The sequence below is a fragment of the Ovis aries genome, chromosome 11 (assembly GCF_016772045.2).
Source record: "Ovis aries strain OAR_USU_Benz2616 breed Rambouillet chromosome 11, ARS-UI_Ramb_v3.0, whole genome shotgun sequence".
NCBI classification, from domain to species: Eukaryota; Metazoa; Chordata; class Mammalia; order Artiodactyla; family Bovidae; genus Ovis; species Ovis aries.
In genome coordinates, this window is record NC_056064.1 from 33,852,162 (window position 1) to 33,873,428 (window position 21,267).

Below are 21,267 nucleotides of genomic sequence, written 5' to 3' on the forward strand. Positions count from 1 at the left end.
GATTTTCCATGGAATGATCAAGAGAAGCCAGCCAAGATGGTGACCTTGGAGCAAGGACTTGAAGGGGGGAGAGGGAAGGAGCCCCACGTGGACGGAGCAGCAGGAACAGCATTCTGGGCAGATGGAACAACAGACACAGGGCTCAGAGGCAGGGTGCGCCTGGCCTGTGAGAATCAGCCAGGGGGCAGTGATCGGGACGACTGCTCGCTGCCTGGTCCCAGCTGCCATCACTTCTCACCAGGACCCTTACTGTCATCACTGAGTCACTGTCCTCTTAGCCTCCTCTTGCTGCTGTGACTTCCTCCCTGCCCAGCAGCCAGAGTGACCTTTCAACAAACACAGATGAGGCTTCAACAGACACAAGATGGGTGTCCCCATCTTGTGGGATCAAGTCCACACCCCAGGCCCTTGAGGCCCTGCTGGTGGAGAATGGGGGACAGATGGAGGAAATGGCCTTCGTGATGGGACTGGCTGCCTGGAGGCCAAGTGCAGGGCGTGGTGACAGCCCCAGCTGTGGTTCCTATGAAGTCATCCCCTTCATGCATCTGCCTGATTTCCTCTCTTAGATCTGCTGGAAAAGCCCCGAGGAAACTGCTAATGGGTATGTGCAGCCCGGGGCGGCTGGGGTGTGAGTTGTTGGGGAGCAGGTGGTGGGAATGCTCCCAGGAGGAAGGGACCAGCCTGGGTGAGCTGCTCAGCAGCAGTGTGGCCCTGCCCCTCCTCTGGCACCTGTGGGTGGGGCTGCAGACAAAACACAGGAGGCCCCACTGTGCTTGAATTCCAGATACCCGACGAGCGGTTCTTCAGTTATGGAGGTCCCACCTGCGTCCTGTGTTTTCCTTTGCTGAATCTGGCAGCCCTACAGGGACCACATGCACCTCCACACTGGCCTCCCAGCTACCCTGGCCCCAGGTCTCGGCCCCATGTGGGGACCAGAGACGCCTGGTGGAAACCCAGTGGCTTCACATCTCTCCTGGGCTCCTCCTACCACTTGGAGGCCTCGGTGACCTGCGTCGTGTGCACTGTCAACCCACCTCCAACCCCCATGGCATGCTGGGGAAGTACTCTCTGAAAAAATAAAGTCAATAAAATGTAAAGAATGGAAGTCCTGATTTTAGCATTTGCCAGTTTCTGTGGCTGATCTCAAGCCACCAGCATGTCGCTGGAGGCCGAGTTGCACACAGCTGTGAGTCAGCACAGGCTGTGCGAGCCGTACACTCTCTGATCCTCGAGCACATTCTGCCCCAGGGCCTTTGCACCGACTGTGCTCTCACTGTGACGTGGGAACGCCTGCCCCACACCTGCACAGGACTTGCCCCTTCTCTGTTTTCGGGACGTTGTGCACCATCCACAATAACCCTCCCCTTACTCACCAGCCCTCTTCTCTGCTTTATTTTTTCCCTAAGAGCAGTTCCCACAGTCCTAGATTATCAAATAGGTTTACATGTTTGTCTCCCCACTAGAAAGTCACTCCATGAGGGCAAGGGGCATAGCCTGTCTTGTTTTCCACTTAACTCCAAGCACCTAGCCCAGTGCCTGGCACACAGTAGGAGCTCAATAAATACCTGCTGAGTGAGCAATAACTCTCAGCTCAGTAAGCTTGGCTTCCATGACCTTGATGTTTATTTTGTGCATTGGTTGGAGCCACTCAATAAACCCCACCCCTACAGGAGCCAGCTGGACACACAAACTTCAGCCCCGCTCCACTCCCACTCTGCTGTGCAGCCTTGGTGAGGCTCTCTCCATCTCTGAGGCTCCTGGATTTGTCCCCTGTGAGGGAAGATTAACTAATAACTTCCACCTCCTGAGCTACTGTGGGCATCACATGGCTGAATGGACGGGAAAGCACTTTGCAACTTATAGCCACTAAAATTTAGGAGCCTCCATCTACCCCACTATTTCTCAGAAGGAAAGACATTTTGTAGTTATTAGAAACATCCTGCTGCTGTTGCTGCTGCTAAGGCGCTTCAGTCGTGTCTGACTCTGTGCGACCCCATAGACAGCAGCCCACCAGCTCCGCCGTCCCTGGGATTCTCCAGGCAAGAACACTGGAGTGGGTTGCCATTTCCTTCTCCAATGCATGAAAGTGAAAAGTGAAAGTGAAGTCGCTCAGTCATGTCCGACTCTTAGTGACCCCATGAACTGCAGCCCACCAGGCTCCTCCATCCATGGGATTTTCCAGGCAAGAGTACTGGAGTGGGGTGCCATTGCCTTCTCCGTAGAAACATCCTAGAACTGTCAAAAGTCCTCACAATCAGCTACACATGATGTAAAAGCATAAATCATTCAGTAACAGCTTTTTTAAAAAATCTAGTAGAAAACTTGACTTTTCATTATTTTCATCAAGTAGAAAACTGAGGAAGTGACCTTAACAAAACAATCTCCACTCAGAGCAAGTCTTCTTGACCACCATGTGGAGATGCTTACCTGGCTCTATCTTGTCTGGCATACTTTTTTAAAAAAAACAAACAAACTCATCTTTCTGTTGTCCCTTCCCCATCCTTGAGGACTTTCAATACATTTCAAAATGATGCCAGGACCTCCCTGGTGATCCAGTGGCTAAGACACCAAGCTCCCAATGCAGGGGGCTTGGGTTCCATCCCTGGTCGGGGAACTAGATCCCACATGCCACAACAAAAGACCCTGCATGCCACAACGAAGATCGAAGACCCCAGGTGCCACAAGTAAGACCCCATGCAGCCAAATAAATATATATTTTTAAATGTCATTCTAAATTCTCCCAGCTCTCAGCTGTCTCTTCCTACGGAGCCTCTCCCACTGTCCCCTGGACTCCATCCCTCTCCACTCAACCTCCTGTCTCTCTTCTGGGCACCCAGAAGGAGCGATGTCCCAAAGGAAGGAACCACCTGTCCAGGACCATGCAGAGTGGCTGGCACATGCCACCCCTCCCATGAACCAGTCAGGCCATGCCTCTGCCACCTCAAGACCCAGATGAGGGATTAGATAACAATGCCACAAATGAGCTTTCTCTGCTCTACCTAACATCATCTAAAAATTCACCCAATGTGACAAAATTAGGAGAGTTCAAGGAAACAGATTTCCCAGCTGTGGACACCAACGTCTACAATCAGGGCTGGTTTCTGCTGGTAGGCATGGCTTCCGGCCATCGGCAGGCACCCGTGAGGACAGGCTGGGCATGTTTTGATCAACTAGACCTCTGACAGGTTGGTTGGGGTCTGTGTCATGTGAGTTATTCAGCATTTTAATCGCCGCACCTTCCTCAACAACCGCCTGGGACTGAGCATGCCTCATTATTCCCTGGATTATTTCCACACCTGAACTCATGTTTCTGGAAGCTGCATCTTTCAGCACAGCAGGAAAACAAAAGCTAGACATGGAGATGTGCTTGTTGAGACTGACAGCAGCAACATGTGGTTCTCCGTGGAGAGGAGAATGGGTGACTCGACGCTCATTCTAACTGCGTCTTCCCTCCTATCTCACCTGAGCTCAAGCTCCCAGGCTCCCTTGCAGCTACAAGAGGCCCCGAACCCCAGTTCCAGCTACTGGGCTGTGCAGGATGCCCTGTCCTATGCCAAGTCCTGCTGGGGATGCCCAGCCTCTCCCCCTGCTCTGCGTAGAACATGGGCCTGTACCTGGAGCTGAACTGGTGGTCTTGTCATGAGGACAAAAGCCACATGTTAAGCAGGTCAGGAGAACCAGGTCCCTCGTGGCACAGCTGAGCTGGCGTCAGCACTGGGCTGTCTTGATTTTGAGACAAGTGACCCTTATGTATTTATACCCTACTTGAGTTTCCTGCCACATGCAGCCTAACCACCATGCCATGCACCCAACATGTGAACTCCTGGCAAGCTTCACTTCTCTGCCTGGCTTTGGCTGATGTTGAGTTTATGGCCCATGGATTGAAAATGAATGGTTTTTAAAGACCTGCAGTGTTTCCCAGAGTTTAGCCAGCAATTCAACTTGCTGTCTCCAAGCAAGGTGAACACCAACTGCATCACCGCCTTCACTATGGGGACCATTGATTCCCTCTGCTGAGCCTCGCCAGGTCAGGATCTTATGACCCCCGATTTCCTGGAAACTGAGACTCAAGAGAAGTTGAGCCACAGCCCAAGGTCACACAGCCAGGAAGTGGCAGAGCTCAGATCGGAACCCAGCTCCCCCTGCTGGTTAAGCCCTGGAAGCAGCGGCCCTGGCATTTCCCCCTTGAATTTGAGGATGAAGGAAGCATGCCGTCCTGGGGCTAATCTGGAGAGGCCAGGGACCCCCTTGGCTCTTCAAGTGACTCGGCAGGAAAAGGACAGTCCAGGCCAGGCCCTCATCTTCCTAGTGAGACACTGAGGCCTGGAGAGGGGCAATGACCTGCCGGGACCAGGCTGGAGACGAGACATCTGCCTTGGGCTGTGCCCCGACACAGACCTACTGATTCAGCTGTGCTGCTGGAGGTTGGGGTCCCTGAGTTGCTTGACTCCAAACCGCCCTCTGGATGGAACCTGAGGGTTCAGCCCTTGCCTTCAGTGTTTTAAGTTCCCTCCTGGAGGTCCCTCTCCTCTGCCCGCTTGTTCACTTACTCATGAGTTCACTCAACAAGTAGGTGCTTGGGCAGTTGCGTATGGTCCAGGAGCCCAATCAGGCCACAGCCCCTCCATGGTGGAGAAGGCCCCTGCCAGTGAAGGCTTGTCTAGAGGACAGGACAGTCGTCTAGAGCTTGATGCTCAAAAGGAAGGTCAGATGGAAAGGGTGGAAGGAACAGCATGTACAGAGACCTGCAATGCACTGAATTAAGCCTTTAAAAGTGGTTGGTTTGAGGTTATGTGATTTCTACCTCAATGAAAATCAAGTATATGTAATTTTAAAGAAGGTGGTATATGTATGCAGGCACCCAGTACCGCGAGGTTGAGAGGAGGGGGAGATGGGCAGCAGCAGAGGGGGCTGAGGGACCCAACAGGCAAGGGGACCTGGGCTTTGTCCCTGGTGACACACAGCTGCAGGCCTGGCCTGTGGCCCATCCCACAGGGAGCTGACACACACCCTCTCCCAGAGAGCTGAGAGTTGGGCTGGGAAGGAAGGTCTATGAGGGTTGTCACAGGAATGACCTTGGGGACCTGGGGGCCCAGAGACCCTGATTCAAATTGAAGCTCTGCTGCAGACTCCCTGAGATCCTGGGAAGGCCCCTCCCCATAAAAAAGGAGCAGCAGTGTTCTCATGGAGTCAAATGTCGTGGGTGCTGCAGAGTTTGTGGGACCTAGGGAGGGGAGAAGAGGAGGTCTGTGGGTGCTGATGTCACTGCTGGCCTCTGCCTCACCTGAGATGGCAGGTTTAGAGGTCCCCAGCCCCCTGCCCCACCAGCGGCCAAGGTCTGTGAGTGGGACACTTGCCTGAGGCTGTGCACCCTGGGGCAGGCCCTGCCTGGCACTTCCTCTTTCCCAGGCCAGTTCCCCTTTTTCCGGAACATGGGCCTTAGGATGGTGATGGGGAGGGGATGCTGGAGAGATTAAATGTCTTGGGCTGATGGGGGGGTGTGGGGGTGAGGGAAGGCCAGACCCAGCAGGGACAGTCGATCTACAGACGAGGCTGCTGCTGCTGCTGTTCGGTGAGGAGCTGCAGGCAGGAAGGGGGCTGCTGTGGGGAGGAACCAACCCCTTAAGGGCCGAGAGTCCAGGTTCTCCTGACTCGTAGTCCAGACATGGGTTCAAATAACAGGAAAGCTGTGTAGAATAGAGACGTGCCAGGCACTGGGCAGGGTGCCTGCCCGAGGGTGAACCAAGCTAACAGGCCCAGGCGGCCAGGAGCCCAGTGCATTAGTTAGGAGTGTGCTCCTTGTCTGGAGAGAAATACAAGTATTATATTACACACAAGTATAATGAGCTTCTGGGCAGGAGATGCAGGGAATCTTCCAGGGCAGACTGTGGTCAAGGGATCAGAGGATGTGGAGAGATCAATATCAACTAGAGACAGAGAGCAGACGCTGGGGCCCCGGGACCCAGAACTCAGCTGAGATGTCTCGTCCTTGGGGCAGGGCCCAGGCCGGCAGACGCCCACAACAGAAAGGGCTGTTGCCGGGGCCAGAGAGGGTGGTGGAGAGGGGCTTGGGGATGGGGGGCCTGAAGGGGGCGCCCAGACGCTTCACTTCCACTCTCCACAGCTGGCCTCAGTCCCACTTCAGCGTGACCCTGAGCTGAGACGGACTGGCACTGGAAAGCAGTGAGAGCAAGTCCAGTGTGGAAGAACTGCTCCTGTCCCCAGGAGGGTCCAGGACCTTTGGGTCTGGTGGCCTGGCCCTGGCCTGGCTGGCAAACCCACCATTTCTCAGTGCCATGCAGCCTGTCCCTCCAGCCACGGCCCGAAACCTTTGTTCATGTGGTAGATGTGTTGGGCCCAGGGGTTTGAGCCTGACTTCAGGAGGGACAGGAGCAGAAGTCCGGGGTGGAAGCATCAGGGGAGATGCTGGGCTGGGCCAGGCAATCGGCCAGTGTGGAGCTGGGGTGCCACAAAGCGGACCCCAGTCTCTGACCCTGAGAACACCCCAGCTCTGACTGCTGCTGGCTGGCACGCAGACATGGGCATCAGGCATTGGTGCCCGCTATGCCGGGGCCAGCTTCCAGCCCCACCCAGCCCTCAGGGCGACACTGGGCACTCTCCCAGCCCCCTCCCTTGGGCCACAGTGTGTCCTTAGTCTCAGTGGGCCTGGCCCTGGGAGACCGTGAGAGTACAACGGAGGAAGAAGCTTCACTGAGAGGGGCTAGGGGTCCAGAGAGAGGACAGGGAGGACTGGAAGTCCAGGAGGGGTGGAAAGTTTTGAGGCCAGGTTAGTGCCAACCTGCTGAGGGTTGGCTCCCCTCCCTGCACAGACCCCTACATCCAGCCCTGAAAACTGCACAGCATCCTGTCTAGGCCACTGCACACCATCACCTGCAAAGACCCCTTCCTCCTCCCTCTGACTGTTCTGACCCAAAGACCCGCCTGCCCAAGGGCTCTTGATGCACCAGACCCCATACCAGCCCACCCCACCTCACGGTGAGGATTCCAGTCAGGCCCCACCAGCCCCAAAGTCCCTCCTAAAGCCACTAGGCCTGGTCATCTCCTACCTTCCAGGGGACTACTGATCTACACCCCTAATGGACACCCCAGAGATTCCTCCCCGCCCCCAGGAGCCTCCCTGTCCAGGTTCTGTGCAAATGTGGGGCAGCCTTGGACACAGCCAGGTTTGCAACTCTAGGGAGCCCATGATTATTCGATAACAGCAAGCATTTTGTTGAAAACTGATTTGTGTAACACCGAGCCTCAAAAGCCACTGGAAAGTGTTGGATGAGAGCGGTATCATCTGTGGAGAAGCATCTTAACTGGAAAGGGAAGGTATGTGTGTGGGGGGGACATGGCCAAGGCCTCGGGGAGGCAGACTCATCTAAGCCCCCAGCCCACCCATCAGCCTTCCCAGCCTCAGCCTCTCTTATCAGAGGTGTGAACACTGGCTACCCCATCCCCTGTCAAGTATCTTTGCTCACCTGGCAGGGGGTGGCGGGGGATGGTCAGTGGGCCCGGGCTGGCTGTGACCTCTCCTTCCCTTTCCTGCACAAATGCCTCCTGGGACAACCCCTGGTCTGCTATCGAGCCAGCTGCAGGGTGTGATGACCTGGGCACCCTACTGAGGGCACGGCCTCCCTGATGTCTACACACCTGTCCATCCCTTCATTCTCTGAATCCCAGATAAGGTTTCTAATGCCACCTTTGATACCTTGGTCAAGAAACGCCCTTGGCGCTGGCCCAAGCCCAGGAAGGGAAGCAGCAGCAAAGGTCCCAAGCTGATGGAGTCCTCGCTCATCTCTGTACCTATACCTCTGACTGAGTCCCAGTCACCTTGCTCTGAATCTCCTTCCTCTTTTGCGCAACGCCTGTTGTTCAGTTGCTCAGTCGTGTCGGGCTCTTTGTGACCCCATGGACTGCAGCATGCCAGGCCTCCCTGTGCATCACCAATTCTTGGAGCTTGCTCAAACTCATGTCCATTGTGCCACTGATGCCATCCAACCATCTCATCCTGTTTTGTCCCCTTCTTCTCCCGCCTTCAGTCTTTCTCAGCATCAGGGTCTTTTTCAATGAGTCAGTTCTTCACATCAGGTGGTCAAAGTATCAGAGTTTCAGCTTCAGCATCATTCCTTCCAGGAATATTCAGGACTGATTTCCTTTAGGATGGACTAGTTGGATCTCTTTGTTGTCCGAGGCACTCTCAAGAGTCTTTTCCAACACCATACTTCAAAAGCATCAATTCTTTAGCACTCAGCCTTCTTTATGATCCAACTCTCACATCCTCCATACATGACTACTGGAAAAACCATAGCTTTGATAATGAGCAACGGAGACGTATTCACACTCCAGTACTCTTGCCTGGAAAATCCCATGGACGGGGTAGCCTGGTAGGCTGCAGTCCATGGGGTCGCTACCAGTCAGACACGATTGAGCGACTTCACTTTCACTTTTCACTTTCATGCATTGGAGAAGGAAATGGCAACCCACTCCAGTGTTCTTGCCTGGAGAATCCCAGGGACGGGGGAGCCTGATGGGCTGCCGTCTATGGGGTCGCACAGAGTCGGACACGACTGAAGCGACTTAGCAGAGTTGGCAGCTAGTACAGCAGACGTACTCAATTATCCATCCACTCCACTAGCTGCCACCAGTGCTCAGGCAACCGGGACACGGGGGTGGCCCAGACCCGGTGTTCGTGGCGTAGGGCTCAGGGGAGAGGCGGCACTGGCTGGAGCTATCACAGTAATCGATGTGCAAAAGCGAACAGTGGGGAGCGCTGAGAGCAGGCGGACGGCCGAGCCCCGCGGGCTCGCCCCTCCCCGCCGGCAAGGTGCCGGGGCGGCCACTCAGAGGCCCGTTTTCCCGCGTCACGCGGAGACCTGCAGTCTTGGGCTTAAGGACCTTCCAGGTCCCTTCTCGGTTGGTCTAATAAACTTTTGGGAGGCGAGGGTCTCAAAGGCACGAGGGAGCATCTGTAGACCCGAGGCAGGGAGCTGCTGGCCCCACGGGGACTCTCGGAAGCGCGGCCGGACCCCGCCCCTTGGCGGCCTCGGGCTCCAGTCACACACTCCAACCGGCAGCGCGGTGGTCAGAGCGGACACACATTCCCGGGCGGTGGCCTAGGTCCCGCACCACCAGCTACATTCACGCGGGGTTCCTCGGGCGGACCGCCCCTCAGACGGACCAGGCGGCTGAGGCCCGCCTCCCACCGCACAGCGCCGCTCCGACTGCGCTTGCGCGCCGCGCCTTGTGCGCGTTTTCCCGAAGCTCCCGCTTCCATGAAACTTGTCCCGTGCGCCACGCCGTCGTCTCCAGGGCAACCCGGCGCCTCCTAGTAACCGCGCGGCCCGGCTATGGCGGCCGCGGGCCCCAGCGTGTTCCTGCTCATGGTCAACGGGCAGGTGGAGAGCGCCCAGGTGAGCGGCCGTGAGTCCTCCAGGGTCGAACCTCGGGGGAGGGAGCTAGCGTGACAGGCTTGGCGAGAGATCGCGCGGACCCTCCGCCACGAAGTGCGGTGGGGAAAAAGGCCTGGAGCGTTGAGCCAGGCCGAGGCCACAGTTGGCCGAGCCCACGTGAAGATTCGGGCAGGGGCCTCCATCCACCCCGCGACCCTCAGCTCCTCCCTCCGGCGCGGGTTGGTCTGACACAGCGATGGTGGCAGCTGTCCTGACCCGGAGGCTGTGTCTGTCCGACGGAAGGGGACAGTGCTTTCCAGTCCCCTGCATGTCCTAAGAACCGTTTGTTACTACTGGAAGACATGACATATGACAGTCTTCATGCCCAGCCCCGCTCAGCCAGTCCTCACAACAACCATTTGAAGTAGGTATTACTTGCACCCCCATTTTACAGATGGGAAGTTGCCCAAAGGAAGTGGCAAAACGAATTTCAAACCTTGTCTGATGTCAAAGCTTTGCTGGACTTGCCTTTCCAGGCTGTTTTAAAAATATTATGATTATATTGTGAGTACTAACCAAGGTGGTCTAGGTAAAGCTCCGTGGGATCTCTTAGCGGGCATCTCCCGCCTTCCTGTTTCATCAGGGTCACTGCCCCATGCCCCCACCCTGTCCACCTCCCCTTGGCCTGGTGCCTAAGGCCAGCCTCTCCTGTTCTGCTTTATCCCAGCAGGGGCCTCAGCTGGGCTGGGTCAGTGTGCCTGTGTTCTCAGCAGCCCCTCATCCCCACTCTTCCTCCCCTCTGCTCGAGGCCACTCTGCAGGCCATTGGCTCCCACCAAGCTTTGTGTCCTGGGAGCACCTGTCTTCTAGACCTTTCACTTCAGCATCACTCCTTAGTGCCCACCCTGTGCCAGGTGCTAGGGACACAGAAAGCCCACATACCTGTCCCTTGTTCACAGTCTAATGGAGCTGAGAGAATAAACATGGTCAGTGCTGTGATGGAGCACCAGGGGCTGTGGAAGCTGGGATGTGGCTCCAACAACCTGGAAGTCGGCAGGCTCCCCAAAGTGTCAGTTTTGAAGGGTGAGCAGGAGTACTCCCAGTGAAGGCATTCCTTCACTTCTCATTAGAAGGGCACGTCATACAGATGTCAGAGCCTGAGCAAAAGCCTGGGGGCAGCACTGTCCCTGGACTATCCCACATCTTGAGACCAGACCTTCCAATGAACTCCGTATCCATGCACCCTGCTCTCTCAGCCCCCGCCCCCTAGGTGCCTCATGTTCAGAGTTGCTGGTGGCTGTACCTGCCTAGCTAACAGGTGGTCACAGCATGAGTCCCTGTGAGCAGAAGCTGTGTGTGCTTATTTCCACAGTTTCCTGAGTACGACGACCTCTACTGCAAGTACTGTTTCGTGTATGGCCAGGACTGGGCCCCCACAGCGGTAAGCTGGACCCTACAGCCTCCCAGACTCACAGCTTTTGTGACTGAAGGGGTTTCTGAAGGCTCCATTGCACCCTTTCCCCTCCCAATTCAGAACCAGTTAAGAGTTCAGGGGTGGCACACACGTGAGTTTGTTCCCAGTGAGGCCGGAGCAGAGAATGCAGAGATCCCTGATCCACCCCTAAGACTGTGGTCGCTCCTGGGCCCTGCCCTGCAGCGAACAAAGCCAGACCAGCCCAGCTCTGCTGGGGCCACTTGCCTGAGAGGGAGACAGACTCACGCTCCAGGCTGTTGGCTAGTAGCGGTGCTGAGGGGAAAGTGAAGGCAGGAAGGGGAGGGATGAAGAGGCCAGAAAAGGCCTCCTTAAGACAGTTTAAAAAAAAAAAAAAAAAGATGGTAACTGAGCGTAGAGCTGAAGGAAGCAGGGGGATGGGCCAAGTAGAAGGCTGTAGAATAAACTAGCCAGGCAGAAAGACAGGGGAGAGGGCAACAGCCTGCTGGACCATACCCTATTCCGCAGGAGGTGCAGGTGGAGCTTGGGCACCGGGAGAGGGGAGGGGCCTCAAGGTTTCAGGTCCTAATGGATAGAAACCCTCAAAGACCTGGGAGCCACTCTGTCACATCTTAGGTCCCTTTGTTTGGCAGAAGATGGTGATGAAAACAGCTCTCAGCTGCCACCTCAGAGGTAGGGTGGGTGGGCATGGCAGCCTGGAGCTGGGACACTGGCCGTCACTGTCATTGTCCTTGCAGGGGCTGGAGGAGGGCATCTCACAGATCACCTCCAAGAGCCAAGATGCGAGGCGGGCGCTGGTGTGGAACTTCCCCATCGATGTCACCTTTAAGAGCACCAACCCTTACGGCTGTGAGTCTGCAGGCCTCGTCCTGCCCATCCATGGGGCCCTCTACCAGCCTTGTCAGGTGCTATCAGACACCTGGCTGTTTTCCCCTCCTTCCCACTGTGTGCACTTGACCTTTCCGAGGTTCTGAGGAAGTCGGTGAAGCCCAGCGTGAAACCTTGGGCAGTGACTGCCTGCGAAGGTCAGAGCCTGGTGTCTGGGGCTCAGCAGTCTGGCCCCTCAACAGCTCTCCCCCGTCCATCACCACTGTGCTCCCGCCAGTCCCGACCCCCCTGCTCCTCCTCCAACACCCTGCCCTGAGCCAGGGGTAGGCCCTTCTCTCTGCCATGGGCACCGAGCCCTCATCCTACCTCTGATCTCCCAAAGTTCTCCTTGCCAATATCTGCAGGGTTTGTTGTCCACTGTACCTGGTCGTCTGTGATCACTCTCACTTAATGAATGTTAGCTGCGTGCAGAGCCTAGCTTGCTCCACAGAGTTGTGCGTGCTTTCCACGCGTGGGCTTGGCTGAGCTGTGAGATACTATCGAGAAGGCAGGCTTCTCTCCACCTTTTCTCCTGTTTAGGAAACCAAGACTCAAAACAGTGGCATCATTTGCCTCAGCTTCACCTTGAGTAGCTGAGCACGGATCTGATTTCATAGTGCAGGCCTTCATGCTGCATGCAGCTGGCGCCCAGGCTTAGCAGGTGTGGAGGGTCTGGGGTCACAGGTCTAGAGCAGAGGCTCCCCAGTGACACTCCTGGGCAGGACGGCCATCCTGCTGTCCATGGAACTCTCACTGGCTTCCTGGAAGACAGCACTAGGTAACATACCAATCTCCTGCTGCCGAGGACAGGTGAATAAAGTACTTAAAAGCAAAACCAGAAAACAACTACATGAAGGCATCAGACAGGCAGCAGAGCATGGAACTTTAGCTGCCGAGCTCCAGGAGCAAAGCAGGGCTCCAGAGAGGCCCCACCCCTGCTCCCCCCCGGGAGCATTTGCCGATTCTGGCAGAGGAGATGGAGATGCCCGTCGAGACTTGTTGGCCAGATACCAAGCTGTAATTATACAGCACAGTGAGGAGGGCACCAGGACAGACAGATCCATACGGAGCCCCAGGCAGAACTGTGCAGACAGCTGGTTCATGACAAGGGGCAGCACAGGAGGGGGAAGGGGACTTGAAAGTGGTCTGAGAGACCAAGAAACAGGACAAGGCCTCGGGTTTATTTTAGGAAGAACAGTTACAATTAAGGAAAATGCAAATTAAAGCTAAAGTGAGGGGCTTCCCTGGTGGCTCAGTAGTGAGAAAATCCACCTGCCAGTACAGCAGACACAGGTTCGATCCCTAGTCAGGGAAGATTCCACATGCTGCACCGCAACTACTGAGCCCAAGAACCACAACTTCTAAAGCCCTAGAGCCTGTGCTCTGCAATAAGAGAAGCCACCGCAATGAAAAGACCCGCACATCACAACAAAGAATAGCCCTTGCTCACCACAACTAGAGAAAAGCTCACACGGTGATGAAGACCCAGCACAGTCAAAATTAAAAACAATCATATAAGAAAAAAAGAGCTAGAGTGGCCACAGTACAGGCACCAGAACAGCCCAATCAGGAAGCTTGAGGATGCCAGGTTGTTGTGAAGGGTGCCAAGCCCTGGCTCAGGGAACAAAGCTGGTGTGGATGCTGCGCCCCAGGGAAGCAACTGGGGGGACATGTGCTGAGCCCCTGCTTGACTGTGTGCCCCACAGACACACTAGATGGGACCAAGTCGAGCAGACCCTGTAGGTGACATGGTTTGGTTGCATCTCGTGAACACTGAGTCCAAGAAGTTGAAAGCAGAAATCTGTATTGCACTGTTCCATTCCCATGGTACAAAGTTCAGAACACAGGCAAAACCAAAGGACCGGGCTGGGAACACTTGCTTTGGTGGTGAAACCGTAGGAAAAGCAGTGACAATCTCTGAACAGCCCTCTCCGCCCCAGGAGCACTTCATGTGGGTTTGGCCACGCCCCACCCACCTGCTGCCTCCACCAGAGGGGCCCAGAGTGGAGGGAGTTCTCTTCTGGGCCTCCAGGGGGCAGGACTGCCTGCCGGGAACACTGGGAACTGTTAGGATTCCACAGGAAGGGCGTGCAGGCCTCTGCTTCCCCTCTGTCCTCCTGGACCTGACCGCACACCACCCCTCCCAGAACCTGCCCCGCTGGCGCGAGTCTGACGCCCCCTCAGAAAAGGAGGTCCTGGGACCGGACCCCACTCGATCACACCTGGATGCCTGCTGATTTCTTGGGTCTGTGGACAGCTGAATCAGACAGCATCCCAGGCGGGGTCGGCCAGTACTGGACAGCTGCGAGGCTCTGCCCGCCTCCTGAATCCTGGGTGGCAGAAGCCCCTGGTGTGGGGTGGGGGGTCCCCACATTCACCCCGTTCTCCGTCAGCCCCACACCCAGGGGCTTTGAGGACCACGGCCCTGCTCTCTGCCCTGCTCTTCCCAGGATTCCCCACGGGCTGACCCCTGCCTTGTCGTTCGAAGGGCCGCAGATCGTGCTCAGCGTGTACGGGCCAGACGTGTTTGGAAACGACGTGGTCCGAGGATACGGGGCGGTGCACGTGCCCCTCTCACCTGGCCGGTAGGTCCTCCCTCCATGCTCCCTGGGCCGCTGGCCGCACAGCTCTGGGAGCTGGGCACCCTCTGCCAGGCTGCTATCCAGAGGAATCCCCCTGGAGGTGGGGAGTAGATGGGGCCTCGCAGGGGTGGGGGCGCAGCCCCATCTGGGAGGAGGCAGGGGTGGGGGGTGTCCTGGGCTTCAAGAGGCCCCAGGGGTTGGAGTTGAGACACTCATTCCTTCTTCCCCGAGAGCCCGCATGGCTGCCGCCTTTGTGTGCGGTTCTGCTGGCCTGAGGACGACGTGTCAGACACATGTGAGCTCAGGGCCCTGCCCTCGGCAGCCCCCATTAGTGGGCAGGGGTGGAGAGTTGTGGCTCTGTCTCATCAAGCCCAGTGACAGATGTAGACAGTGCAGACAGGACGTTCTGGGCACAGGTGGACCAGGCAGGCCCTAAGGAGTAGGAGTAGGTCAGAGGGGTGGGGGAGGGAGGAGGCACAGCGGGCAGCAGAGAGGTGTTGGGGCAGGACCCGCTGGCTGCTCTCAGTGGGTGGGACCCTGGGGGCTGCCATGGGCTTCCTGGAGGAAGGGTATCCAGGCAGCAGGGGGACATTTGGGGAAAGGCAAGACCCTGTGAGGGCGCAGCTGAGCCGGGATTGGTGTCTGTAACCCTCACACCCTCTGGCCCTTGAAGACAGGCAGGGCAGGGCTCTCAGGAACTTGGCCCTGGAGGCAGCCGCGGCTTTGACCTCTGGGCACTCCAGCTCGCCCCGCACTGGAGGCTCAGAAAGTTCCAGTGCTTTCCCTTGATTCAGCACAGCTGTGAAAACATCTGTTTCAGGCACAAAAAGACCATCCCCATGTTTGTCCCAGAATCTACATCTAAACTGCAAAAGTTTACCAGGTGAGTAGACGCCTATCCCCGTCCCCAGGGCGCCCGTCCTGGCGTCGGTGATCGAAAGGAGGGCTGTCACATTCCCCCACCCCTCCTCGTCATGCTGGACACCTTTGCGTGAGGGGCCTCTGCCAGGAGGTGACATCTGAGCAGGGCCTAGAGCCAAGGGTGGGCCATCGTGGCAGAGCCCAGAGAAGGTCGCAGGCATAGGGAGTAGGTGGTGGACTTGGCAGTGCAGCCAGCGGGGGCCAGACACCGGGTCTGGGCGAGACCAGCCGAGGCCTCTGGCCCCTTCCCTCATCCGAGCAGGAGCTAGAGGGTGGCTGGGCCTGGCTGGTTGTCGGGGGTAGGGATGGAAAACAGTCAGCTCAGCTGCCGGGTGGGCGGGCAGGATGAGGGGAACGTGGCTGGAGCCTTGCTGGCTCGAGGAAGCTTCCTGAGCTCTGAGGCCTGGGGAGCATGGCTGGGTGCTTGCTACCCCTGGGAGCTCCTCTGGAAGCCACTATGACGGGGCCAGTGTCGGCTGGAGGTGACATCACCACCCACCGGGCAGCTGTGGGATGTCAAGGGCCTTGTGGGTCCACATTGCTTGGGGGAGAACTGTGGGCCCCCGTGTGCTGTCTCCTGGAGGAAGGGGCTTCTGGCTGGGGAAGACCAGCTCCTGACCAGGTGGTATCAGGGGTGTCTCCTGCTTTTCTTGGCGGGGGGCAGGGGGTGCTCTGGCCCCAGCTGGACTGTGTGAGCTTGGATGATGGAACCCAGGGCAGCAGCTTGATCGATAGACCTCCGCAGCCTAGGGCCCCGGGAGGCCACTGAAAAGCTGGCCAAGCAGCCCCTCCACGCACCCCCTCTCTGATGCTCTGCTCCCAAGCACCCTTCCTCAGCCTGCTGCCTACCCACTCCCCTGTGACTGCTTCCTGTGGCCACTGTGACCAGTTACCAGACGTGGTGGCTTAAAACCAAAGACATTAAGTTCTCTCAACAGGACCTGGTATCTCTGGGGCCATCACTCAGCCCCTCCAGTTTCCCCAAGATGCCACCACATGGGCGACTCAGGCATGTCTCTGCCCCGAGGAGCCGGTGGTGCTCCTGCAGCAGCGTCTGTGCCTGGCACGTGCCAGCCCCAGGGGCTGCTTCCCCAGCTCGGTCCTCAGCGCAGCCTGGGAGGCAGGTACAGGTGGAGCCCTGCTCCTCTGATGGAGAAACTGAGGCGCAGTCATTGAGGCGCCTCCCTACCTGCCATGGCCCACATCCCTCAGTGCCACCTCCCTGCTGTTGGGAGCGAGGTGGGAGGACACTGCCCAGGCCGGGGGCACAGACATCTTGGCCAGAGCCCTGTCAGGCAGGGCCCGTGATCACATCTCCAGGACGCTGAGAACACTCGGGCCCAGAGTCGGGAAGTAACTAGTCTCGGGTCCCGCTCTACTCGAAAGACAGCGGAGAGCCCGGATCTTGTCCCTCTGCCCACCCCCAAGGATGGCTGCCGCACTCTGGGGTGGGGCCCCCTGGGTTCAGGCCGTGCACCCTCCCAGCCCTAGCCCTCCCTCTGCTTTTGCCCACAATGACCGTACCCAAGGACAGCGTCCAGCTGAGGAGGGTGGCGTGGGGAGGCTCTGCCCCAGGAAAGGGCTGGAGGGAGAGCCCATGCCATGTCTGCAGGACCCCAAGCTCCCTGCTCACCCGCTCCCCTGTCTTCCCAGCTGGCTCATGGGACGGCGGCCCGAGTACACAGACCCCAAAGTGGTGGCTCAGGGAGAAGGCCGGGAAGGTAAAGGTTCACCCCTCACCCTGGGCAGGGTGGGCCTGGAAGGGACCAGGTGGGCCCCCAGGAGTCAGATGGGTGGAGGAGGGCCCAGCTCAGAGGGGTTGCCACTTCCATCGCCCCGTCCCCAGAGCAGCCCCTTCTCCCAGGGAGGAATGTGGGCTGGGCAGTGTTGACCCCACTTTCCAGGAGGGAACACTGAGGCTGCCAATTCCCAAAGCAGCCTGGATCTGTCTCTGACCCAGCTTGGCTGACTCTATCCTTCTGTCCCCAGTGACCCGTGTCCGCTCCCAGGGCTTCGTCACTCTCCTCTTCAACGTGGTGACCAAGGACATGAGGAAGCTGGGCTATGACACCGGGCCTCCTGACACGCAGGGCGTCTCGGGGCCCAGCCCACCCCAGGGCCTCCCCCGGTGAAGCCAACAGCCCTCTGCCCAGCAATCGTATAATAAAGTGTAACTTTTTCACAGAGGCTGGGCTGGGGCTGCTCCGACTTTCGCAGCACATCGCCTGGGAGCAGAGCCCGGGCCTCACCTCAGAGGGCACCGCCCATGGACGCTGCACAGGACGGCCACCAGCACACGAGCTTGGATTCAACACTGATCCCATGCCTCACGGCTCGACATGCTCGGCCCTAAAACCTGCCTGCTCAGTGCCTGGCACGTGTCAAACTGACCATGCTCCATGGCTTCAGTTCCATGGATGCCTGCCACCCTTGGACAGGGGATGTGGGCTGAGAGCCTCCCCAGGTGGGTGGTGTTGCAGGGGGAGAACCCACTTGCCCTCAGCCAATGCTGGGCCACCTGACCGCCCGCCAGCAGCTTCAGGGGAGCCCTCTGAGCAGGTCACAGGGCTTGCCCAGTGTTCTCTCCTTGGCAGGATTTGAGGGAGCCCCCAGCCTGATGTTCCCCCAGTTCCTCCGTAAACCAGAAGTTTATGCTACTCAGGGCCACTGCCCCTGCCCCAACTCATTGTGCTCCCTGGAACAAGCAGCAGGACACTGGCCGCCTCTGCATGAGGAGTCCTCTCCTGCTCTGGCCTCTGCTCCGCAGGTACATCCCCTGTGGCCCCATCCCAGCTTCCAGAACACCCCTGGCCGTCAGCCCAGCCTGCGGCCACCAGACTCCAGCCGCCCTTGACACATCCTCATCCACCTGGACGGTCCCTGCCTGACATGGCCTCTCCCCCAGCCCCTCCCTTGTCATGACCTTGACCTGTACAGGAGCTCCCCAGTCCACTCCTTCCCCGATGCTCAGGCTCACACAGGCACTGGAACCAGCTCAGTGGCCAAGGTGGGTCCAGGTGGGAACTGGCTCCTGAGCTGGCCCCTCGCGGTGTTTCAGGATTGATGAGGGTAGAGGCAGGGGAAGGACAGAGCCAGAAACCGCATCATGATACAAATGATAAATTATATTTATACAGTAAATAAAGTATCAATAGTCAATACGAGTTCAAAACCAGCCACCTGCCCCTGGACTGAGAACGGCTGGGTGACACCCCCACCATGGCACCTGGCAGGAGGGTGCTTGATGGCACACATCCCACACTCTGGCAGCGCCAGTGGCTTCATGATCAGTGCAACGGGCAATGGGAAGAGGCACCTGGGGACGGGTCTGATCGGGGACGGGAGCTGAGGCTGCCTGGGCCTCGGAGGCCCATGTCCCGTCAGGAAGGGCTCTTAACTGATGAGGAATTGCTGGCCCCAGCACCCAGCAGTGTGGTCCTGCCACCTGTGCAGGCGTCAGCCCATCCCTCCCTGGGGGAACATCTTGCCCCGAGCCCACCCTCCCCTGGGCCACTGGGAGAGGAGAGCTGGTCCGGCCTTCCTGATGACTCAGGAGCCCACAGTCCAGCCCAGGTCTCTGGGCTGGAGGTGGCCCCCAGGTGGAGGAGCAGAGTGAGCTCTGTCAGCCTCCCGTGCCCAGCACTGCAAGCAGAGGGACCTGGTGTTAACTGCCCTTGGTGCTAGAGGCGAGACGTCCACTGTGGAAATGGAGACTGACGTGCCCACCAGGCTAGCTGACCAGACATGGGGCTCGGGGCCAATGTCCCTGCTCTGGGGAGGAGTGAGTCTCTTCTGATCTTTGTGACTTAATACTTTTTTAAATTGTGGTGGGTGGGGCAAAGGAAGCAGGGGAGAGGGAGGTAAGATTAGTGCATGTTTGTTAGTATCTTTTCTGTATAAGAGTGATTTTTTATTCTCTCCAAAGAAAGAGATAGTTATTTCTACATCACAACATGTGTCTGGAGGGCAGGTGAGTGTGTGGGAGCCAGGCCTGGGCCGCAGCCCATCAGCCTAGGGCTGCCCCAGGAGCCACAGCAGAGGCCCACTGGCCCCCGACAAGGCGCCAGCACTGTCCCCACCTCTGCCCTGAGGGTGGACTTAAGGGGGAGGTCACAGAGACAGGGTTCCATCCCATGTTTCCACTGTAAACGCAAGTCTTGTTAACTGTGCATGCCTTCAGTCACAGAAGTTAGCTGATAAAACCTGGTGAGTCACATTCATATGTTAGATTTTGTCTTTAACTTCATGTTGGTACATCAGTAAGAAAAATAGCCTCTCTCTTAGGATCTAGCCAAAAAGGCTGAAAGTCAGTTTGGTAATTTACCAAAAAAGGGAGTTAAAGGAAAAGGCAACTGGAGGCTACAATTTTTTGTTACTATTGTAGGTTTTTCTTTTTTTTTTTTTAATATCTTTTATGTGTAATCAAATTCCCATATTTTTCCTATAAAGAATTTGCTTTAGTTTTTCCATAAGGCATTTTTTTGTCTCTTTGTATTTAAATTTTCTTAGAGTTAAAACCATAAATAAGAGAATTTAAACCACTAACATGACACTGCCAATATCTTAATTCAGCCAGACCTCGTAAATTCTATCAAAACTAGACAGTTAAATAAGAACCACGTTATAAAAATATTAGCCAAAAAAAGACTATTTGATAATTCTGCAAACTCAAATATGAAACTGTACTAAACAAAATCTGTGCAAACGCATACAAGCATGGAGCACGTGGCAGGGCTACGCTCAGGTTAGTTTAAAGCTTCTCTAGTGGATTTAATTCAAGAGTTGTTCCACGGTGGTGGCGTTCACTTTGAACTCACACACGAGTCAAAGAAAAGAAACACGCACAACTGCGTCCCCAAAAGGTCAGTGTCTGAGGGTGCCGGCACTCCATCCAGTCCATACCTGGGGCTGCCCGGGATGTCCCTGGGGCTAGGGGTGGGGGCCAGGTCCCGGGCGAGAGTGTCCCAGAGACCCTGGGCTGAGGCTGGACTGGTACTGCACATGGCCACCGCCTCGGCCAAGCCCCCAAGAGCTGGCAGATCCCCACGGAGGCAACGGGGTGGCCAGGCTGGGTCAGGGGGACCCCACACGACATAGGCCCGGGGACCCGCATGCTGTGTGATGCCTCTGTCTGCCGCCACCGCTCGCCCCTCAAACTGAGGCCCGGGACCACAGAGACACCCTCTACTCAGGAAGCCGGACGGGACACCCTGATACCCATCCCCCTGCTCCCCGACCCCTTCCACAAGTGACAGTCCCTGCTCGGCGTCCTTGGCACGGATGCTCTGCACGGGTCCCAGCCGGGCACTAGAGGAGGAAAGGGTTGGTTGTGCCAGTGGCCTGAGTTGCCGACGGGGGTACACCCAGGCTGCCCACCATGTTCATTGCAGCAGGGCCCAGGGGCGGCAGGGAGGAGCTGCTGGCCCCCAGGCCTGGGTGGGAGGCCGTGGAGGTCATGGAGGCCACAGCTACAGGCTCTACGCCTGGGCTAGGACCAAAGGATGCACTGCCCCCTAGCACTGGGCTCCCCCGCAGCTGGTTCAGCGTCAGCGGCTGCGGCTGGTTCACCTGGAAAGGGTTGACAGGGGCCGAGGCCGTGGCGGCACCTGGGGAGAGAGTGGGAGGAGCAGTGGCTGTGCTCAGAGCAGCAGTGTCCCTGGGCCCTGAGGCTGGACTGCAATGCCAGGGAGGCCACCCAGGCAGCCCCACCTCTGGGTGCGATGTCCAGAGGAGGAAACTCAGGCTGTGAGGAGCCAAGTGATGGGCCAGGCTGACAGGACCAAGCGCCTACTCCAGGCGGGCACCCTGGGTACCGTCAGCAGCAACCACAGGTGCGGGGAGAGAGGGGAGCCACGGGGGAGGTGGGACGAGCAGTGCAGCCTGAGAGCAGCCCCCACATGCTGTACCTGGGGACCCTGACCTCATGAAATCTCTGAGAAGTCCCGCAGTCAAGGAGAGACGCAGACCCCTATCCCTTCAGGAGCTCGTGGCTGGGACTTCTGCACTTTTGCTCGAGGCTCTCAGAGCTCGGCACTGCCAAGTCCTCAGGC

At 57.4% G+C, this 21,267-nt stretch overlaps 2 protein-coding genes and 1 long non-coding RNA gene across 10 annotated transcripts in view; 2 read left to right on the forward strand and 1 right to left on the reverse strand.

The window, feature by feature from the left end:
- The first annotated feature begins 223 nt into the window (after positions 1-223).
- LOC121820592 (uncharacterized) lies at positions 224-1,112 on the forward strand. The gene is made up of 2 exons (XR_006061179.1): positions 224-601; positions 785-1,112. It is a non-coding gene; the product is annotated as an uncharacterized LOC121820592 (long non-coding RNA).
- Positions 1,113-9,333: 8,221 nt separating this feature from the next.
- B9D1 (B9 domain containing 1) lies at positions 9,334-17,404 on the forward strand. The gene is made up of 7 exons (XM_027974818.2): positions 9,334-9,416; positions 10,767-10,835; positions 11,585-11,696; positions 14,203-14,299; positions 15,117-15,179; positions 16,871-16,938; positions 17,207-17,404. Exons 1-7 carry the CDS (start codon positions 9,354-9,356, stop codon positions 17,347-17,349), a joined length of 615 nt encoding a protein of 204 aa, XP_027830619.1. The 5' UTR covers positions 9,334-9,353; the 3' UTR covers positions 17,350-17,404.
- Positions 17,405-18,321: 917 nt separating this feature from the next.
- The window catches only part of EPN2 (epsin 2), a 52,257-nt gene continuing 49,311 nt past the window's right edge, over positions 18,322-21,267 (reverse strand). For all 8 annotated transcript variants that reach the window (XM_027974817.2, XM_027974815.2, XM_027974816.2 and 5 more), the window contains exon 9: positions 18,322-20,823. In XM_027974817.2, the coding sequence (XP_027830618.1) occupies positions 20,525-20,823 (299 nt within the window). In that variant the 3' untranslated portion in view covers positions 18,322-20,524. The remainder of the gene's footprint in view (positions 20,824-21,267) is intronic.

Bases quoted from the DNA above. Each gene is read 5' to 3' on its own strand.
- B9D1 (XM_027974818.2), top strand. From the start codon at position 9,354: ATGGCGGCCGCGGGCCCCAGCGTGTTCCTGCTCATGGTCAACGGGCAG. The intron at 14,300-15,116 runs GTAGGTCCTCCC...CATCTGTTTCAG, and splicing joins GTGCCCCTCTCACCTGGCCG to GCACAAAAAGACCATCCCCA. The intron at 15,180-16,870 runs GTGAGTAGACGC...CTGTCTTCCCAG, and splicing joins AAACTGCAAAAGTTTACCAG to CTGGCTCATGGGACGGCGGC.